General features: G+C 48.2%; 1 protein-coding gene across 1 annotated transcript in view; it reads right to left on the bottom strand.

The window, feature by feature from the left end:
* The window catches only part of ALDH1A3 (aldehyde dehydrogenase 1 family member A3), a 51,559-nt gene extending 34,291 nt beyond the window's left edge, over positions 1-17,268 (bottom strand). Inside the window, exons 1-4 of the mRNA XM_019533800.1 lie at positions 17,151-17,268; positions 12,386-12,490; positions 4,905-5,045; positions 268-397 (exon numbers count right to left, since the gene is read on the bottom strand). Coding sequence (XP_019389345.1) covers positions 268-397; positions 4,905-5,045; positions 12,386-12,490; positions 17,151-17,243 — 469 coding nt within the window. The 5' untranslated portion in view covers positions 17,244-17,268. The remainder of the gene's footprint in view (positions 1-267; positions 398-4,904; positions 5,046-12,385; positions 12,491-17,150) is intronic.
* Between the last annotated feature and the right edge of the window lie 67 nt (positions 17,269-17,335).

Raw genomic sequence — 17,335 nt, 5'->3', positions numbered from 1 at the left:
GCCCCTAAGCATGCAGTCCCCTGCTGGCCCCTCCTGGATGTGTGCCAGCATAATTTTCTCGAACAGCTTGCCTAGGATCAAGGTAAGACTAACCGGCCTATAGTTTAATATAAAATCCTAAGGTGTTTCTACAAGGAATTTCTCTTCCCCACCCCACTCCCAGGCCTCCGAATGGGAAGTCCTTGCCCCGTTTCTCTTGAACTTTCCTCAGTCTTCCAGACTGAAGGAATTGTTCACTGCAAGTTAAGGATCACTCATCAAACTTACCCACTGGAATGGTTCTGCCTTGGATTTTATCAGCCCACCCAGCATAATATCGGAGCGTCTTTATGCAGCCTTCTAGGTCAATGAAATAGGCCTGAAGAAAAGGTTTCCCCGTGTCCATAGTTTCCAAAGTCTGCAACACAAATCACACGTACAGTCAAGTACTTCCTAATATTTTCTTAATTCTTTTCTACATATATGCGCTATGCAAATTCTCTTCTCTTCAGTGCACAAGGTCAGTCTCACCCTCTTACACAGTGGGCTTGGATTGTTTAGTGTCCCGATAATCAGTTAAAATAAAATACTTGGGGGGTGGGGGAATCACAATCACTCCCAATGACTCTGGTGTACATCCAGAATCTCTGTAGAAGCATCATCTGGGGAGACCCTATCTGGGACCATATGGTCATGCATCATCAGCTGGGTGCAGATGCTCAGAAGTTATGAAGCCTTTAATGCAAGGTTTTATTCTCGCACTTCTTCAAAAGAAGACTGGATGCACACTGTGTTGAGGCTATTTGACCCCAGCAGCCTTTTCTGCCCAGAACAGGGAGGCTGGACCCAACAATTTCACGAGGTCCCTTCCAGCCCTAAACTTCTGTGAATCTCTTGCTACCCTGCCATCTCCAAGATCTGAATCTGGCCTGCCTGCTTTTTTCTGGGAGTCCATTTTTCTTTGGGAAATGACCAATGAAAAGCCTCTTTTGTCCACAGAAAAGTGGAAAACATGTTTGTGTAAAGATGACGATAAGGTCATAGGACAGGGTGACGATGAAGAAAATGAAAATAAGGTCACAGCCTGCTGCCCTGAACAAGCTTTAAGTTCTAGGCACAGCTCAAAGGGACTCTTGCCTCTCTTAAGCAGACAGGATTATTATCCAGTTTGAGCAGACTCTACTAAAGAGACCGACTATTTTTTTTTTTTTTTTATAATCTAGGGCACTGCTTCAAAAACCACCCACGTAGCAATTTGTAAGGGGGAAAGACTGAAAGCGCTGGACAGCAGGTCAAACGGGGCTTCCTAGTTTGTTTATGGAACATGAAGGGCCTCATAAAATGTATTCCAGGAAAAGGATCCAGAACCGGTAAGCGGCGTTATGGCCGTGTGGCTTTGGGCAGACAGACTCTGCCCATCAAGATGGTCAGAATATCTATATTTAAAGCAGGGCTGGGCCCGAGTCGCATGGGTCCAGTCCTGGATATTCTCTATGCTCAGAGCAGTTCAAAACAGGGGTTTCGGCTCTTCCCCTTAAGTAGATCCAAATCTCTATAAACAGTTGGTTTTGCCTCTTTGGGGGAGGAGGAGCAGCAGGGAGGAAGAGGGTGGATCCTCTATCCGCTAAGGCATGCTTCAGAATAGCCTCAAAAAATCCTCTGAGAGCAGACACGACATTCCTGATATTTAGGACAACAACTAATAGGAAAGAAGCAAAAAGATGGATCCATTTCTCTCTATCCATCTTGCGAGAGAGGACGGAGATGTATTGTTCTCTGTGGCTTTAGGGGACAGGACTAGGAGCAATGGCCTCAAGCTGCCACAAGAGAAATCTGGGTCAGAGATTAGGGGGAACTTTCTGACTACGAGCATGATCAAGTATTGGAACAGGCTACCTAGAGAAATTGCAGAATCTCTGTCTTTGGAAGAAGGGGCTAGACAGACACTTGGCTGGGCTGGTTTAGTCAGGGCTGATCCTGCTTTGAGCAGGGGGCTGGACTAGATGACCTTGTGGGCACAGTTCTGCCAGACGAGCATGGTTGTGCATTATGTGGCACTGCAAACATATTTGCAGCACCACATATCTCACAGTCTGATGTTCTCTGCGTTGCAAGGGTGCGCCACCCAAGTGTGCGCTGCACCGGGTTTTTTGCCCCCTAGATATCCTGGGGTCCTAAAAAAAAAAAAAAAAAAAAAAGAAACCACAGGGGAAAAAGCAAAACAAAACAGAGCAACACACTTGGTCAGCATGCTCTGCTTCCAGCCAGGCTCCACACAGCAGAATCACTACGGCTGGAGACCCAGGAGGACCCCAGGTATGGCTGCTGCACACTGCTGGCCCCATCCTGCCTTACCTGAAGTTGGGGAATTTCCTGCGTGCCAAAGCGCACAGGACACAGGCGTTCCCCAAGGACAAGAAGCAGCCGTGCAAGGTGTGCCAGAACTACTTGTCCCCGGGGAACCAAATGTTCACGCACATCTGGATGTGCCCATGGAGTCCTGTCCAGCCTGACTTTCTTATGATCTTAAAAATAAATAGAGATAGAGAGAGATAGAGGTAAAGGTCTAATGATCCTTTCGAAGGCACCCAGATCTGCAGTCTCCACTATCATGTTCCAAATTTGTACTCTTTCAGATGCATAAGAGTTCATGGTGTGCTCCTAGCATGCTTGTATCACACACTGCCCTGCAGCACTCACCTGCACTGGGGAATCAGGCCAGGTTAGATCTGGCCTGTATTGGACAAGGTGCTGATGGGGGAACGCAACAGAAAGAGGGTGGAGGTACAATTCACACTGCAGATGCAGCGTTTCTGGAGCAATACATTCAGAGCGGATTTAAACAAAAAACCCAGCGAAGCAGGTGGAAGATTCTGCATGAGTCATGAAAGCTTTCCTGCCACCCAAAATAGCTTCAATAGCTAGAGAGGAAGGTGGGGTCCCTCAGACAGTCCCTTTGATGTGGTTTACTGTAGAGGACAAGCATGTTGCTTCAACCTTGCCATTGTTATTTGTCCTCTCTAAGGTTCTCAAGATGCAATCAACACAAGGTGGAGATGGTACAGGCCAATCAAGTCCTCCTCCGACAATGCAGGATTGTTCCTCATCCAAAACCTGACAGAGGTTTCTTTCACTGACTTCCACATGGGAAACAGGGCTCTGAGATGCTACGGAACCGGTTGCCTTTGTGATTTATGGGGCGGGAGTTGTTTGCACCTTGTTTGATCTAGGAGGTTGGTTAGAAAAACATTTGCCAGCACACAACAGTAGCCAAGGAGGAGGACGTTGCACTTCAGGCAGGATGTGTTTGTTTGCACCACTAGTTTCAAGTTCGCTCAGGGCGTTGACATGTTAGAGGGCTGCTGGCAAACCCGGGCACTGCCTGCTTCGAGGGTTGCTGGCAAACCTGGACGCTGCCCGCTTCATCTCCATCACTCGTGCGAGCCCCCTGCATTATGCCAAGATGCAAGACATCTCCTGTGGGCACCACACATTCCCCACGACTCCAAGGGCGCGGGGGCACTCAGGGCCAGGCAGACACAGGCTCTGATGACCCAACCCCGGCTGCCTTTACGCACAAGGGCCCCGATTCTGTAAGGAGTTTAAGCCAAGTCAATGCCACTTCAGCCATACATGTTCTGCGATGAGCTGAACACGGGCATCCTGCTGGATGGCAAGCAGCAGTGGGACTGCCTTTGGCCATAGTAAGGCTGGAGCGGGCAGGCCAGAAAGACAATGTAGTGGCCAAACACAAGAGGGGCTTGAAGGGCATAAATAAGCCTGACAACTTGTGAGAAGAGGCAAGTTCAAGGCACCCCGATGCTTGAGCCCATTGGTTCTGGGAAGCGACCCCGTCAGGTTATCAAATAGAGGGGATGGGGCTGGAGCACAAGCAGCTTTTAAGGAAGTCAGAGGTTTTCCTGCTCCTGGGGCATGAGGATGGGGTGCAGAGAGGCCTATTTAATCTGAAGTGGGGGTGAAAGTTTCAGCTGCGCTTCTAAGTTTTAGCTCTGCTAAATTCCAGAGGAATTTAGACTTGGGCCCTCACGTTGGTAGCTCTTCTTAAAGAAGCCAAAAAGTCCTTCACGGTCTCTTAAAAATATACATATAATCAGGGGTCTTCTTAACTCGTGGCAAGACCAAGCCATTTTTGCAGCTTGGTCACAGCATAAAGAGCTGATTTTATGGGCACTTGCCAGCAGCCCCACCCCTCACTGCCGACTGGAGGAGAGGCACATACTGTATAATTTGACAGCAAGTTCCGCGGGAAATAATTATATTGTATAATTATCATAGTATGATAAACTGAAGTATAACATTTAAATCTAAATTGAAATACATTATAAATATAAATCTTTATACAATATAAATTGTAGCTTATATCACCACAATGATACGTAGCATTCTACAAAAAGTTTAGAAATACTAATCAACGTTAACTTGAACAGAAACATGTTCACTTTGCTGACTAGCGACTTCACTTAGTCTATGGCACTAGTAGACACCGGCTCTCAATCACGTGATCCAAGGCCGCTGTGGTTGTGGCGCTCTCTTTGCACCGCAGTGAGCATCGAGACACTCTAAAACAGAACAACACACTGGGTCGGTTTGTCTGTTTAAGATTGATTTTTGCAGGAAATCACCACCGATGCAATATTTCCTGGCGATCACGGACGGCTCCATTTTTTGCAGCTGCTGCAAAAACCGTGAAACCGCAAATTAAGTCGACCCCTACACACAACTCCTTCGAGAGCCCCTTTTCCCGTGGGTCAGTGAAATCAGGAGCTTGGGAGACGAGACCCCTTTGCAAGGCGTGCGAAGGAAACTAAAGAGAAACCACCCGAGACGCGATACGAGCGGGCCCAGCGTCCGCAGCAGGGCAAAACGAAGGGCTGGTTATTGTCCACCTGCCACTCTTCACTTACCGCCAGAGTGACTCGGTCTCGCTCGATAAGGTCGGCCAATTTGTGCAGCAGCCTCCCGCGGCTCAAGACGTCCATTTGTCTCCATGGCGATCCCCTCTGGAACGCGGCTCTTGCTGCCTCCACCGCCTTGTCCACATCGGGCTAGAGCAACCACACACGAGTGCAGGTTAAAGAGGGTCAACACCTGCTCGGCGCTACCCGGCCGTGAGCACGGTACTCGCAGAACCCAGCTACTGCGCTGCCTGATCGTCCGCCCCGAGTCTCCTACTTTCCTCCTGACTTTGACACTCTGCCTGCAAGGTGTCAAGTGACCTTGCGGTCCTTGCAAACGGGTCTCGTTGAACCGGGCCAAACTGGAACCTAAAACTTCCTCTTTTGACAAGTCAGCGAAGCTCTTTTACAGGCAGGAGCAGGGACATTTATGGAGCTGGGCCAAGATCTTTTTGTATCGCCTACTTTGCTAGCAACAGATGGAAGGAGGAAAACATCTGTGCCCAACTATGAGCCCCAAACAGTTTCTGAGCAGTGGTTCTCAACCTTTTTAGACTCCAGGACCCCCTCCGAAAATGCCAGCCTGCTGCTTTCATTCATTTCTTGATTACAGAAAAAAAAATAGGTCAATTCTTCTATTGCAAAGAACTCAAAGAGACCGCACAACCAGGTCAGAATGGTTTTTGATGCAATGGAGTCCTATTTGAAACCTCTAGAATTACCTAGTGCCCCATACCTAGCAGTGCTAATATTGCACGGTACCCCACAGTGCCCTTAAAAAGATCTCATGGCACTCGAATGAGAATCGCCGCGTTAGGAGACTGGACAAGCGTTCCTCTGGCTCCAGCAAGAGATCTGGTGTTATTCTCGTCTTCACAAACCAAATCTGGATGGATCAATATCTTTAAAACTAAGATGTGGGAAAGAAAACACACTTGCAGCATGGATATTATTATGGTTTTAGCCAAGGGAATAATTATAGTTCTCAGACCCCACTGGACAAGCCAATTTTTCCCCCCCATGCAAACCCATAATTACTCCAGTCAAAGACGATTCAATTCACACCCCCCCCAAAGAAAAAAAAAGCAAAAAGCAAATTCATTAAGAATTCTAGACCAAATTTTCTTAACAACCAGTTGTCCCCCATTACGTAAGGCTGGTAAGTGTTCTTACTCATTGCTGAGAGCCTGTTCCTCAGCTAGTGTAATTAGGGATCCCTAGCCGTAAGTGGCTATTGCTACTTAGAGAAGTAAAATAAGCAGATTTGGCTCCATTTCTGTATACTCTTCATATGCTTACTCTGGCCAACATCTGCCTCATTCGTTTCTGTACCTCCTCCCCCCTCTGCTTCCCTAGACTGTACATCGATCGTATTCTTAAAATACAGGCAAAACCGTGACTCCAGGGAAATTGGTAGGTGTTGCAGACAGCTCAGGGCGTCTCCAAACTTTCGCATCAAACCGTTTACAAGGAAACCTGTTTTGTACAACATCTTCTAGCATACACTTGACACTTTCTGTAATGAAGGTATGCTTTCAGGGGAGATGTGCACAGTGTGAAGAAATATCACTAGCAATTAGACATGAAGATTTGCAAAGGAGGCTGAAACAAACACCACTGCCTGAAGTGACATCTGCTTACACACACCCAATGGGCATTTGGTCCTCTCCCTCTTTACAAAAAGGTTTACACAGTATTTATCAGCCTGTTTTCCTAAGCAGTTGAAAGCAAAACTCCACCCTTGCTGGAAGGGCAGAGGCTAGGCTAGGGCATTGTCACAGACCCAGGTTAGTTTTATTTCCAGAATTAAGGTAGACGTAGCACATGGCAGCTAATGTGAGGGAGTCTTCCTGCTGACATGCATTCACACGAGGCCTTGGAAGGACTGTGTGGTGCCGATCCCGAGGTCAGTCCAGCTGCACCATACATACACGGACCCAAGTGCTGTCATCTACCCTGTTTGGCCCCATCCATCACAACTGAGAAGACCTGGGAAGGCTCTCCACTTCGAACAACCCCCCACCCCACACACACACTTCATTTAGCTGCTGAAATTAGGAACTAAGCCTTAAAAAGAAAATAAAAAAATAAAGGCAGGGTACAAGGCATAACAAAGTGTTAGTTATATTCCTTAGAAAGAGAAGTGGTTTCAACACTAGCGATGGGACATGCAGAAGGCAGAAAGCAGGGCAGGGTGGCATCCCGGAGACCAGTTCACAAAGGGACAAGTTTTTGAGTCAGCGGGACTATTTCTGCGGCCTTCCCTTTGAGTCGAGTCTGGCCCTGGATGCATTTGGAGCTGAGGACTCTGTACCTGTGGACAACTCTGCATCTTGTTGACCTGGGGGGGCTGATCACTACTGCCACAGTCGCCATCTCGTGTCAACGAGACCTGATGCCTCCACGACCTACCGAGTACAGAGTGCTTAAAGCTGTAATATAGACCCCGGTGCTTCATACGTCACAGCGCTGCTCTCCTCCAAAGGCATCGGTTCCTGATAACACACATAGGCTACAATATCCCCTGACACAAGTTATTCATGGGTATGACTCACATGCTGAATATTCAAAAGGTTATTACTTGCACGCATACAACGCGTGCTCACAAACCCACAAAACGGAGCGTCTGAATTCCAACCAGCCGAAACAAGGAAATTCTTAGGTAAGACTGAAATGCCATTCGTAATCTGCCTTGTTATGACTAGGCATTAAAAACGGATCCAAATGGTGCGTTACGTTACATGGATGTTGCAACACGTAGGCACAATGCGAGACAATGACAGAGTCGCAACTGTCAAGGTGTCAAGGACAAAATGTGGCGTGTAAACCCAGGAGGAAGCCTGAGCCTGACTACTTTCCATCTGCTGGGACTGATTGTGAGTACTGCACACAAGGACCTGTGTTAAGAGTAAGCGGAGGCCACAAAGCAGAGCACCAGGGAGTTTGGAAACGCCTAGGAAACCTCAACTTGCTCTTCCCCGAGTCTGGGTATTGCATATCAATCCAAATATCTAATTATTACTATTTCTTCCCTCCACCACTCTCACCTCTGTATACAAGTTAGACAACTTCCACCTCCTTGGTGTCTGAGCCCCTGAGCACTAATAGAACAGTCTCCCTCCTCTCAGCAGTTATGCCCAGTGCCTATGTAGGACATCACAAGTAGGAGCAGCAACTGCCTGGAAAGTGCTGCTCATCTCCAGGTGGGGTAAGGATGGCACAGGGCAGACCATCCAGTGTGGCTGAGCTAGGACGGGACTGGGCATGCCCAATGCAGATGGACCTTTCAGAAAATTTAGCTGCCAAACACCTTAAGTCTCTACCAAGCATGTGCCTACAAAAATTGTGCCAAGACACAGGACTGGATCAAATGTAGGCATTTTCATGGGACCAGGTTAATCCATGGGACCAGGACAACCCCACAGCCAAGCATCAAGTCCCTGTCCCCACCAAAATTGGGGTCTTGGTGCTTCTTAATGAAACAGTTCAACGAATTTTATTCAATGAAGACAAAAGGCTGCGTAGGCTTCCCTAGTCTCTTTCTGGTAACGGCAGAGTCATTTTTGCTAAAACTTTTAAAAATAACAGCAGATAAGGCAGACATCTGGCATGGAAAATTTCAGTTTGACCAGTGAAAAGGTGCAAGTTCCACCCAGCAGTGGAAAATCTGCAGTATCACAAGCTATTTTGCCTCCCCCAGCAGCTCATGGCAGTCAGCCTCCCATTCATGTTCTTATTTTGCAACACAAAGCCTTAAAATGCCATCTATGTGCCCCATGCTGATGGTACGCCTGGGTTAAGGTTTGCAAGAGACGTTATCAGGAGCATTACACCCTCCGAGCAGCACAGCTTTAGCTGAGGCTGCCAGACATTTCCCATTTTAAGAACCTGACTTTAATAGCATGTAATATTGCAGATTTGCTGCTGACAGGTGGGACTCCCACCTGTGCAGAAAACCAGTACACAGCCTAGGCCCCATTTATGCTCTTAACCAGCTTCTGCTGCCCATGCACGGGTTTCAGTTTTCTGCATTATCACAAACATATGGCAATGGGCTGAGTATTTTGCATGGACATATCTGCCAGGCTGGCGTGCAATAGTTGAGAGCTGGAAGCAGGCTGACGACTGCCTGTTAAGCAGCAGAATGCCACAGAGGATAAAGTTATTCCCATGCCAAGCATCAGCCTGGCAAATGCAAGTGCCCCGCTCTTATTATCTGGTAGACAACAAACCTCCCCCCCATCCAGTAATGAAAAGGTCAGTAGAGAGTTGCGTGTCCCGTCTCCTTCCCACCTGAGATTTCCCTTATTCTCTTCCCTCCTGCAGAATATCACTGAGAACAACTCTGTTTTAATTTCCTAACTAAAGAAAAACAGCCGACACAACCTTTGCTCCCGGCTTAATAAAAAGCTGGATGCATTTCAGCCGTAAAGCAAGTTGTCATCACCATGTTATTAGTCACCAAATTCCCACCCTTGTCTGAAGCTACAGGAAATAAGACTTTACATGGGGGACTGATAGCAATGTTAGGCAGGTGGCATCCCACCTCAACAACCCAGAACCAGGGCAAGAGGCAGCCGCGCAGCTGATCCTGACCCACAACTTCAGTACCAACAGCTAAAACCACCGCCCTGTGGGTCTCAGCCCAAACTTCTACCTCTTTCAGAGACCCCACTAAGGACCACTGCAGAAAAGAGCTCACAGTAGGGCTGCCCGAAACAGCAGCATTCTGCTTCAACTTCTGTTTCGAGGGAACAGTGTTTTGTTTCAAGTTTGTTTCGACAGCACCGCTCTGTTTCGTTTTGTCAAAACAGTTTCACTGTTTCGAGGTTTCGCCCATAGGGTATAATGGGGAAGCACGAAACTGGAGGAGCAGCCACCTCCTATGATTGCAGCCAAATCGGGGGCCCGCACCCCCAGGGGAGTCTGGCAGAGCCCCACAGCCCTCCTGGCGGTGCAGGCGGGAGACTGCTGCAGCTGCCTGGGACCAGCACTGGGCGCGCTGAGCCCGGCGGACGGATGCAGAGCACAACCCTGGCACTACGCACCGCCTCCCTCCACCGGGCTGCACGCCTCTGGGTGCTCAATGCCCTGCGGGGCCACGTGCCACCTCCCGCCACCGGGCTCAGCTCCCAGTGCCTCGCAGCCCAGTGGAGGGAGGCAGAGCAAAACATTTCGACTGGCCTCATTTTGCTTCGAGGCCGTTTCAAAGCCCTTTGATTCACTTCGATGTCACTGCTCTGAGCTTGAAATGGAGCAGACGGCAAAGCTTTGCGCAGCCCTCCGCCACGGCATTTCTCAGGTTATGAACCAGGTCAGCCTGAAACGTCAGATGGGCAGGACTGAAACAGGGCTGGGCTCATCCCAGCGGTTTCAGTTTGCACAAGAATCTTTGGTTCCAGCCACGGGGACGTCCCATGATTTTGAGTTTCACAGACTAAGGGATCCAGAGCTGCAAAGCAGAATTCAGCAAATCCACCCAGAAAGGTACAGCTGTGAGCTCCCAACAACAGGCCTAGGCACGGGCTCTCCCGCTCCTCCAACCACACCCAGTGATGTGGGCAGGGAAGTGGGGTGTATAACGTACGCAGTGGAGGAAGAGGCAAAAAGCAGCTTGTTCGTGCCCTGTAAGGAGATCGGTCCATCTCAGTCACCATGGAAATCTACAGGGCTTCTGCAGTTGGGAGCCACGGGCTAGAGTTTCTCTCAGCAAGGCCCAGAGAATAAGTTTTTCACTGACAACCTCATAAGGTAGAAGGTGAAAAAAAAAAAAATTAAAAAAAAAACAGAAGTCACCCTTGTGCTCAGGAGAGATCCAAGTAAGGAGGGCTCTGTAGATGGGCCAGGAGGTAGCCTGTTTTGCTTTGCTCAACAGTTTTCTTTAAACAGTGGCTCTCCAAGCAAGCTGGAGTACCCCAGCAATGGCTGAGTGACCGCTCAAGGAGGCACTTAGCTCACATAATAATAGAGGAGCCATGGCTTCTGCCGAGGAAAGCAAAGTTCCAGCAGGGTTAGCATCACCCCTGGGTTTAGACAGCCTTTCTAATGAGCTGCAATTATGTGTTACATACAGTGAATGCAAGGGAATTGTAGGTTATCTTCCTCCACTGCCTCCAGCGTGCACCCAGCTTATCTCTCCCCGTCCATGTGAATGGGTGGAAGAACGGGAGAGTCTGCCGCGGGGCCCCTTGCTCGAAGCTTGCAACCATAGCTGCATTGCCCACAGAGGTTTTCAGCCTCCTGGATGCTGCAGCCACCAAGGCATGGGTTACATCAGGAGCAAGGGTACTTCTCCCAGCACGGAGGCAAGTTTTGAGCTTGTACGACAATCTGCTGCTCCCCAGGGCAACATCCCCAGCGCCCTCATGCATTGCAGATGAGGAGGGGGCTCTCTGAGCTGAGAACCACTGAAGGGGCCAGATCTGGGCAGCCAATTTGCCTGCCCAGGAGCTGTGAAGTGTGGCTCAGTCACAGGGAGACTGGACGATACCCTTTGCTCTTCAAAATGTCCCTCGCCACCCTCCTGCTATGGAGGACTTCAGCAACCCGATTGTGATGCCACATCCTTACCAAGGAACCAGCCTTTCAGTCACCTGGTGGGTGAAGCACGCCTCTGAATCTATCCTTCCTACTGCATCAGGCTCTTCTTGACCCAAAACGGGTAGTAGACTCCACAAGACAGCATAGCCTCCGACAGGTCAGAACGCAGAAGACGCTAGCACTTATTAGAGAAGGTTTTCTTTTTTTTTTTTTTTTTTTAGATGAACATGGACAGCTACTTTTTCAGATACTAAAGACCCAGTCCTGCTCCTGTTACTATTTCTCCCCTCCCCACTCCCATAAGAGCCTCTTTGGCCAGCTCTTGAATCTATCTTCCATGTATTGAGAAAATACCAACTTCTCCTACTCATCTTTTGGTCATCCGAACAACTGCTTCTCCACAGTAATGACGCACGTCCCGAGAGGGGAGCCCAGAATCCAAGAGAAAAAGTGTTTTTTAGACCATCTCCAAAAATAAAACGGGCGTTGCTCCTTCGAGCACAAGCTCTGGCCCCCACTAGGCAAATGCAAGTATTTCCACCAAAGCCCCTGAGCTTACTCATGTGTGCAAAATTAAGCAGGCACATAAACATGTGCAATATTGGGACCTGAATTATGTCAGAATTATAATGAAAGAGGGCTGCTTCGGGAGGGGTGGGGAAGGCAGCTTAATCGCTTCCAATTTTAAAGCCTTGCAAGCCACGTTCTGTATCTCTCCTTTGACTCAGACTGTTACAGCAATCATCATTCCTATCGGAGATGAGAGACTCTTAGGCTTCTAGTGGAGTTGGACATAATTGATCCCATTCTCTGTAATCCCTTTGAGGAGGCAGGCCAAGATGTTTAGTTATCGCAGGCCTAATGCCAAGCTTATTTTGTAAAGAAAAAGAAAAACAAAGGAATCTAGTACACTTTCCCAATCTCTGCACAAGTTATCCAGCAAATCTTACCTTGTCTCCCTCCTGTACATCACAGATTTTCTCCAGGGTCGAGGGGTTATACGTGGGGAACGTCTTTCCACTTATGGATTCATGCCATTCGTTGTTAATAAATATCTAATGGGAGGGAAAGGGGGGAAAAAATAAAACAGAAAACAAAACCACACGTCCATGCATTATACACAGTCTTTCAATGCTCAAGTCTGTCTCTGCAGGAGCTGTAGAAATCCATGGAAATTAAGAGCACTGAGCACCTTTGAATGATTTGGCCTTATGCGATTATGCCGCTGTTGCCACGTTTAGCCGGCAGGCCACGCCAAACCAAGTGAAGGCCAGGCCCAGTGAAGGGTGCAGGGTAGCGGGGGGAAGAAGGAAGTGGGGAGGCAGGATTGGGCTCGCACAATAAAATTCACACAGTTGGGTATGTGACAGCAAGTTTATTTCAAATGCATCTTTTCAGAGAAGGCTCCAAGAGGAACCTATATGTTTTGAGCAAAAAAACGAACAAAAAAACCCCAAACTCTGTAATAGTGTAGCGCACGCACGCTCTCCATGCTGCGAGTGAGCAGCTAATGGCTTATATTTTACCTCCCTCCCATCCGTGCTGGGGTTCCTCCCCAAGGAGTCATACCATTAGTATTTGCCACTGGAAAACGTGAAATAGGGCCCCAGCCGTGTAACCCTGCCTCACCCAAAGGCCCTTCCCTCCACAAGGGCACTAGGGTTTTGTCAGCAGGACATCTAAAATGTGTTTGTATATGCAAATTTTAAAAAAACCAATCATAAATGCTTAAAATGCTGCATGTCTAAACCCCGGACAAACAATCCCAACTTTGCACAACTAAAAATCCACTAAAGTACTTTTAACATTTTAAAAGCAGGAAAAGTTTTGTGATTTAATGCACAGATATGTATATGCAATTCCCCAATTTCCCACACATCTTTTATGTATGCTTTCATCTAGTCAACACAGACAAAATAGCATATTGCCCATTCTTTTGAAGCAAAAAGGAAGCTAAACCCCACATGAATTGATATAGCTCACCCCTGGTTAAGAAGTGCAAGCGGGCAATTTAGCTTAGTTGAACAAAAAGGTTCTACCTTGCTAAAGTATTCTACAAGTCAACAGCTAGGCTTGCACCAGAGATCTCCTCATAAGATGAATCCTGCATCCTCATGCATTCAAAACTCAGTTAGAGCGGATCACACGTTGTTTCGTTTCTTTGCCCAGTTTGAACCCAAAATGGTTGTTTTTTTTAACAAGACCGTAAAAAATATTTCTCTGGGTATTTCTGTAGATATCGGACCCTAGATGGGACTGCAGTTACGGGGGGAGGGCAGTTTAGACCCACCTGTTCTTAATCATTCTCATTTTTAGAAAAAGGCATGATTGCAAGGCTCGGTGTAACAAGATGCCAAAGTAAAGTTTGCAAGAGACCTCACGGGGCAGACAGTTTGAAATACCTTGGTGCTCATAAACACCACCACAGAACTACCTGGTTTTAGGGGGCTAGCATTTGGGATGCTAATTACTTATCAAATATGAAAAGTAAAAGCAGGTTCGTGGAAAGCAAAGAAAAAATTGGGGCTTCATGAGCCAGAGAGCGCACTGCAAACTGGAGGGATACAGGAAGGTCCATGAAGTTATAATGGGATATATACTACAGCTAAGAACTGGGAGTTGCATTTTATTGCAACAGTTTGAGTGTTCGTTCTGGAGCAGGGAGTTGGAAAAAGGACACAGTCACTACAGCGAATGAAGAGACTCAGCCTTGAACGATGGATTCACAGATTTCATTATACAGGCTATGCTGGCATCGGCCCGAGATTTGCAGCAATGTTTGGGTTTCTGATAAGAAGCCACTCCTTGGGCCGGCACACAGCGTGGGGAGTTGCTGTGGTCTCTTGTTGTTCTTTAGGATATTAAAACTTTGGGAAGATCATATGTGGCCAACCATCACTGGCTCCAAAAATCATGAGACCGATCAACAGCTTGTAAGATCTGGTTTTTGAAATGACTTCAATTCAATAACTTGCAGAAATAAAGACAAGATTCTGGCTCTACAAATGGATGGAAGCGGTTGCAAAACAGCTGTAAACATCTGGGATGAGTTGACAGAGTTTGCAAAAATACCTCTCCTGTCAAACTTCTACTTCCTAGAATAAATTGAACATCAATTCCAACTTCCCTCATCAGATTTTAGCACTCAAAACATACAGCAGAGGTAGAACTTGCATTCATAATTAAATTATATGTACCACATCTGAGAGGCAGTCTTTGTGAAGGTCTAGATATCTTCAGAGGATCCTAATTCTGTACAAAATCTCAGAAAAAACTACCAGTGAAGTCAGCAATTTTTTCCCCCCACTTTGGAAAAAAGACTGCAGCAGGATGATCCCTAAAAGAGGGAGGATTAATGGTTCTGGACATTAAAAAAAACAAAACCCCAAACAAAATAAAAAGCAGGACACTCTTGAGCACTCAAGGAGAAAATTCCTCTGCTGTGTGGATGAAGTGGAAATGAATCCTAGAGAGCTACTTGTAACTGGGGAAGCGCCATTTCTAAAATGTTGCGCCATCCCAAACCCAAGAGCAGAAGATGCAAGTTGCAGATAAGCACAAAGCCCTGGCTTTAAAACAAAAAAAAGGTATGTAGGGAAGCTCGTGGATTTAGGAAGGATTTGTGTCCGGCGACAAATTAATAAATGGCCAATCGCTCTCGATTCCTTTGGCGAGGACTTGAAACAATATTAAACCGGACAAACCAGCACCACTTATCTAAATTCATTCTCCTGCAGCTGGGGGAACACATTTAAAATTATATATCTTTTATTTACTAATGGATTCAGATGCCATACAGTGCTGAAAATACGAACTGCTGTGTGTTAAATGTGCTAAAGCCTTCGTCTCGTTCAGCCCGACGGACCACTGGAAATGAGCAGATCCAAGTTATACCTGGAGGAGTCTCCCCACTGCAAAAAAATTAGTCTATTTAACAATCAAAAAACCGGGGGTTCACTATACTACAGTGCTGCAATGCCCGTTTCTGCACCGGCTCTCAATGCTCTGCCATCAAGAGCGCAGAGGAGCAGACCCCGTGGGCCTCCAAGTAACAAAACCAGAAGGAACCTCCCATGCAGGGTATCAAGAGCACTGGAAAGTATAGATTTTGAGGGCTCGTGAAAGTTGGCATTTTAAAAGAGAAAACACTATCCATTAGCCTAAGAATTAGATTTTTGGTCTGGCATCTCTGCAGCCCACGGTTTAGCAAAGCTAGAAGGAGGCGGTTTTGTTTTATTTAGGGGTTGCTGGGTGGCGGGGGAAGGTCGGAGATCAGATGCTCTGAGGGGGGTGAGAATCGATGCTGGCAGAATCCCCGATGGCATCGCAAGATCCCAGTCTGCGAGCTGCAGCGTGCCTGCATTTTCTGTCGTATCTGGCAGAAACTCGAAGGCGCTGAAAGCACTTCACAGCACCAAACCCTGACTCACCTTCCTATGCTACAACCGGAGAGCCTGATCCTGGCATCAGCAAAACCAACGCAAACGCTCTCGGGGACTTCAGTGGGAGCAGGATTAAACTACAGAAAGAACTTGGTTTAGATTCCTCCCCCCCGCCACCCAAATTCAGCCCCCCTTGCAGCTTCGCTCCATCCAAATCTAATGTTAGTGGGCGCCAAGCACTGAGAAGTGCTCAGCAGCTCATGGAACTGGCTCCTGCCTACCCGATACGATTCGGAAACCCAGCATCACCCTGTTAGCGAGCGCGGATGACGCACAATGATCGCCAAAGCAAAATATTGTCCAGGAAGAAAATGGATGCCTAACAAAGAAACCGCGTTGGCGCTGCAGTTCAACCGCCCTGGCATGGCGTACCGGTCCGGTTGGTGCCGAACTGACCTGGTGCATCAAAGAGGGGAGCTTTGACTCCAGTTGGCAGCAGGATCTGCAGTTATTTTAAGTTTCTGAAAGTGTCATTTTAGCAACCAATTTCACTGTGTTCCCTGAAGCCCAGACATGTGCTGGGGCTGCTCCATGCAGGCTCGGGCGTCCCTAGGACAGACACTTTCTGCTACGTATTTTACATCCCACACTGAATTTCTGCATGTGTAAGTGCGTGTGCGAGACACAGAATATTAGAACACAGGCATCCCTTGTGTACCACATCTGTGCGAATATAAGAGCGCAGAGATGTCGCACAACCTCTTACACATACAGAATGTGCAGTACATGTGTGTGTGTAAAAATATTAGAACACATGTATTAGTACACAGGCACAGACTGTACAACGTGTGTGTGTATTGTAACACACTGATTGTGCAGCATCTGTATAAGCGTGTGTATGTGTAAAGATCTGCACACAGGCACAGCCTGTGCACGTGAATATCAGAACACAAACACAGGTTGTGCAACGCATGCGTCCGAGCAGACACAGACTCTACACCGAGTGTGCGTGTGCAGGCACGCGTGCGCATTACAACACACCGATTGTGCAGCCCCTCCGTACACATGCATTAAAAACACAGACGAGAAAGCGCCCGCGTGCCAGAGCACAGACGCACACTTACATCAGGTTGCGCCGCATCAGTGCACGCACACACACGCACACCCTGCAGCCAGACACAGGCTGCGCAGCACACGCGTGTGCACCCCAGCACACACCCACAGGTCGTGCGGCCCCCGGGCGCGCGCGCAGGGGAACGCGGGTGCGAGCTGTGCAATGGGCGCATCGCAGCACCCCCGCGTGCGCGTGTCACACACGCGTGCCCCCGCTCACCTGGCAGTGCTTCACCTCCAGGCTCCGGGCAGGCCGCGGCAGCGCCCTCCGGTCGGGCTGCCCGTTCTCCACAGCGCCGTTGACCGCAGCCATCACCGCCCCGCACCGGATCGTGCCCCGCGCCCTGACAGAGCCGCCGCCGCCGCTTTTAAGCCCTCGGCGGCCCGGCCCGCCCGCTCATTGGC

Source organism: Crocodylus porosus, unplaced genomic scaffold, assembly GCF_001723895.1.
Source record: "Crocodylus porosus isolate Cpor-Errol unplaced genomic scaffold, CroPor_comp1, whole genome shotgun sequence".
NCBI lineage: Eukaryota > Metazoa > Chordata > Crocodylia > Crocodylidae > Crocodylus > Crocodylus porosus.
Note: the sequence above shows the minus strand (reverse complement) of the source record. Positions and strands in the feature narration are given on the sequence as shown.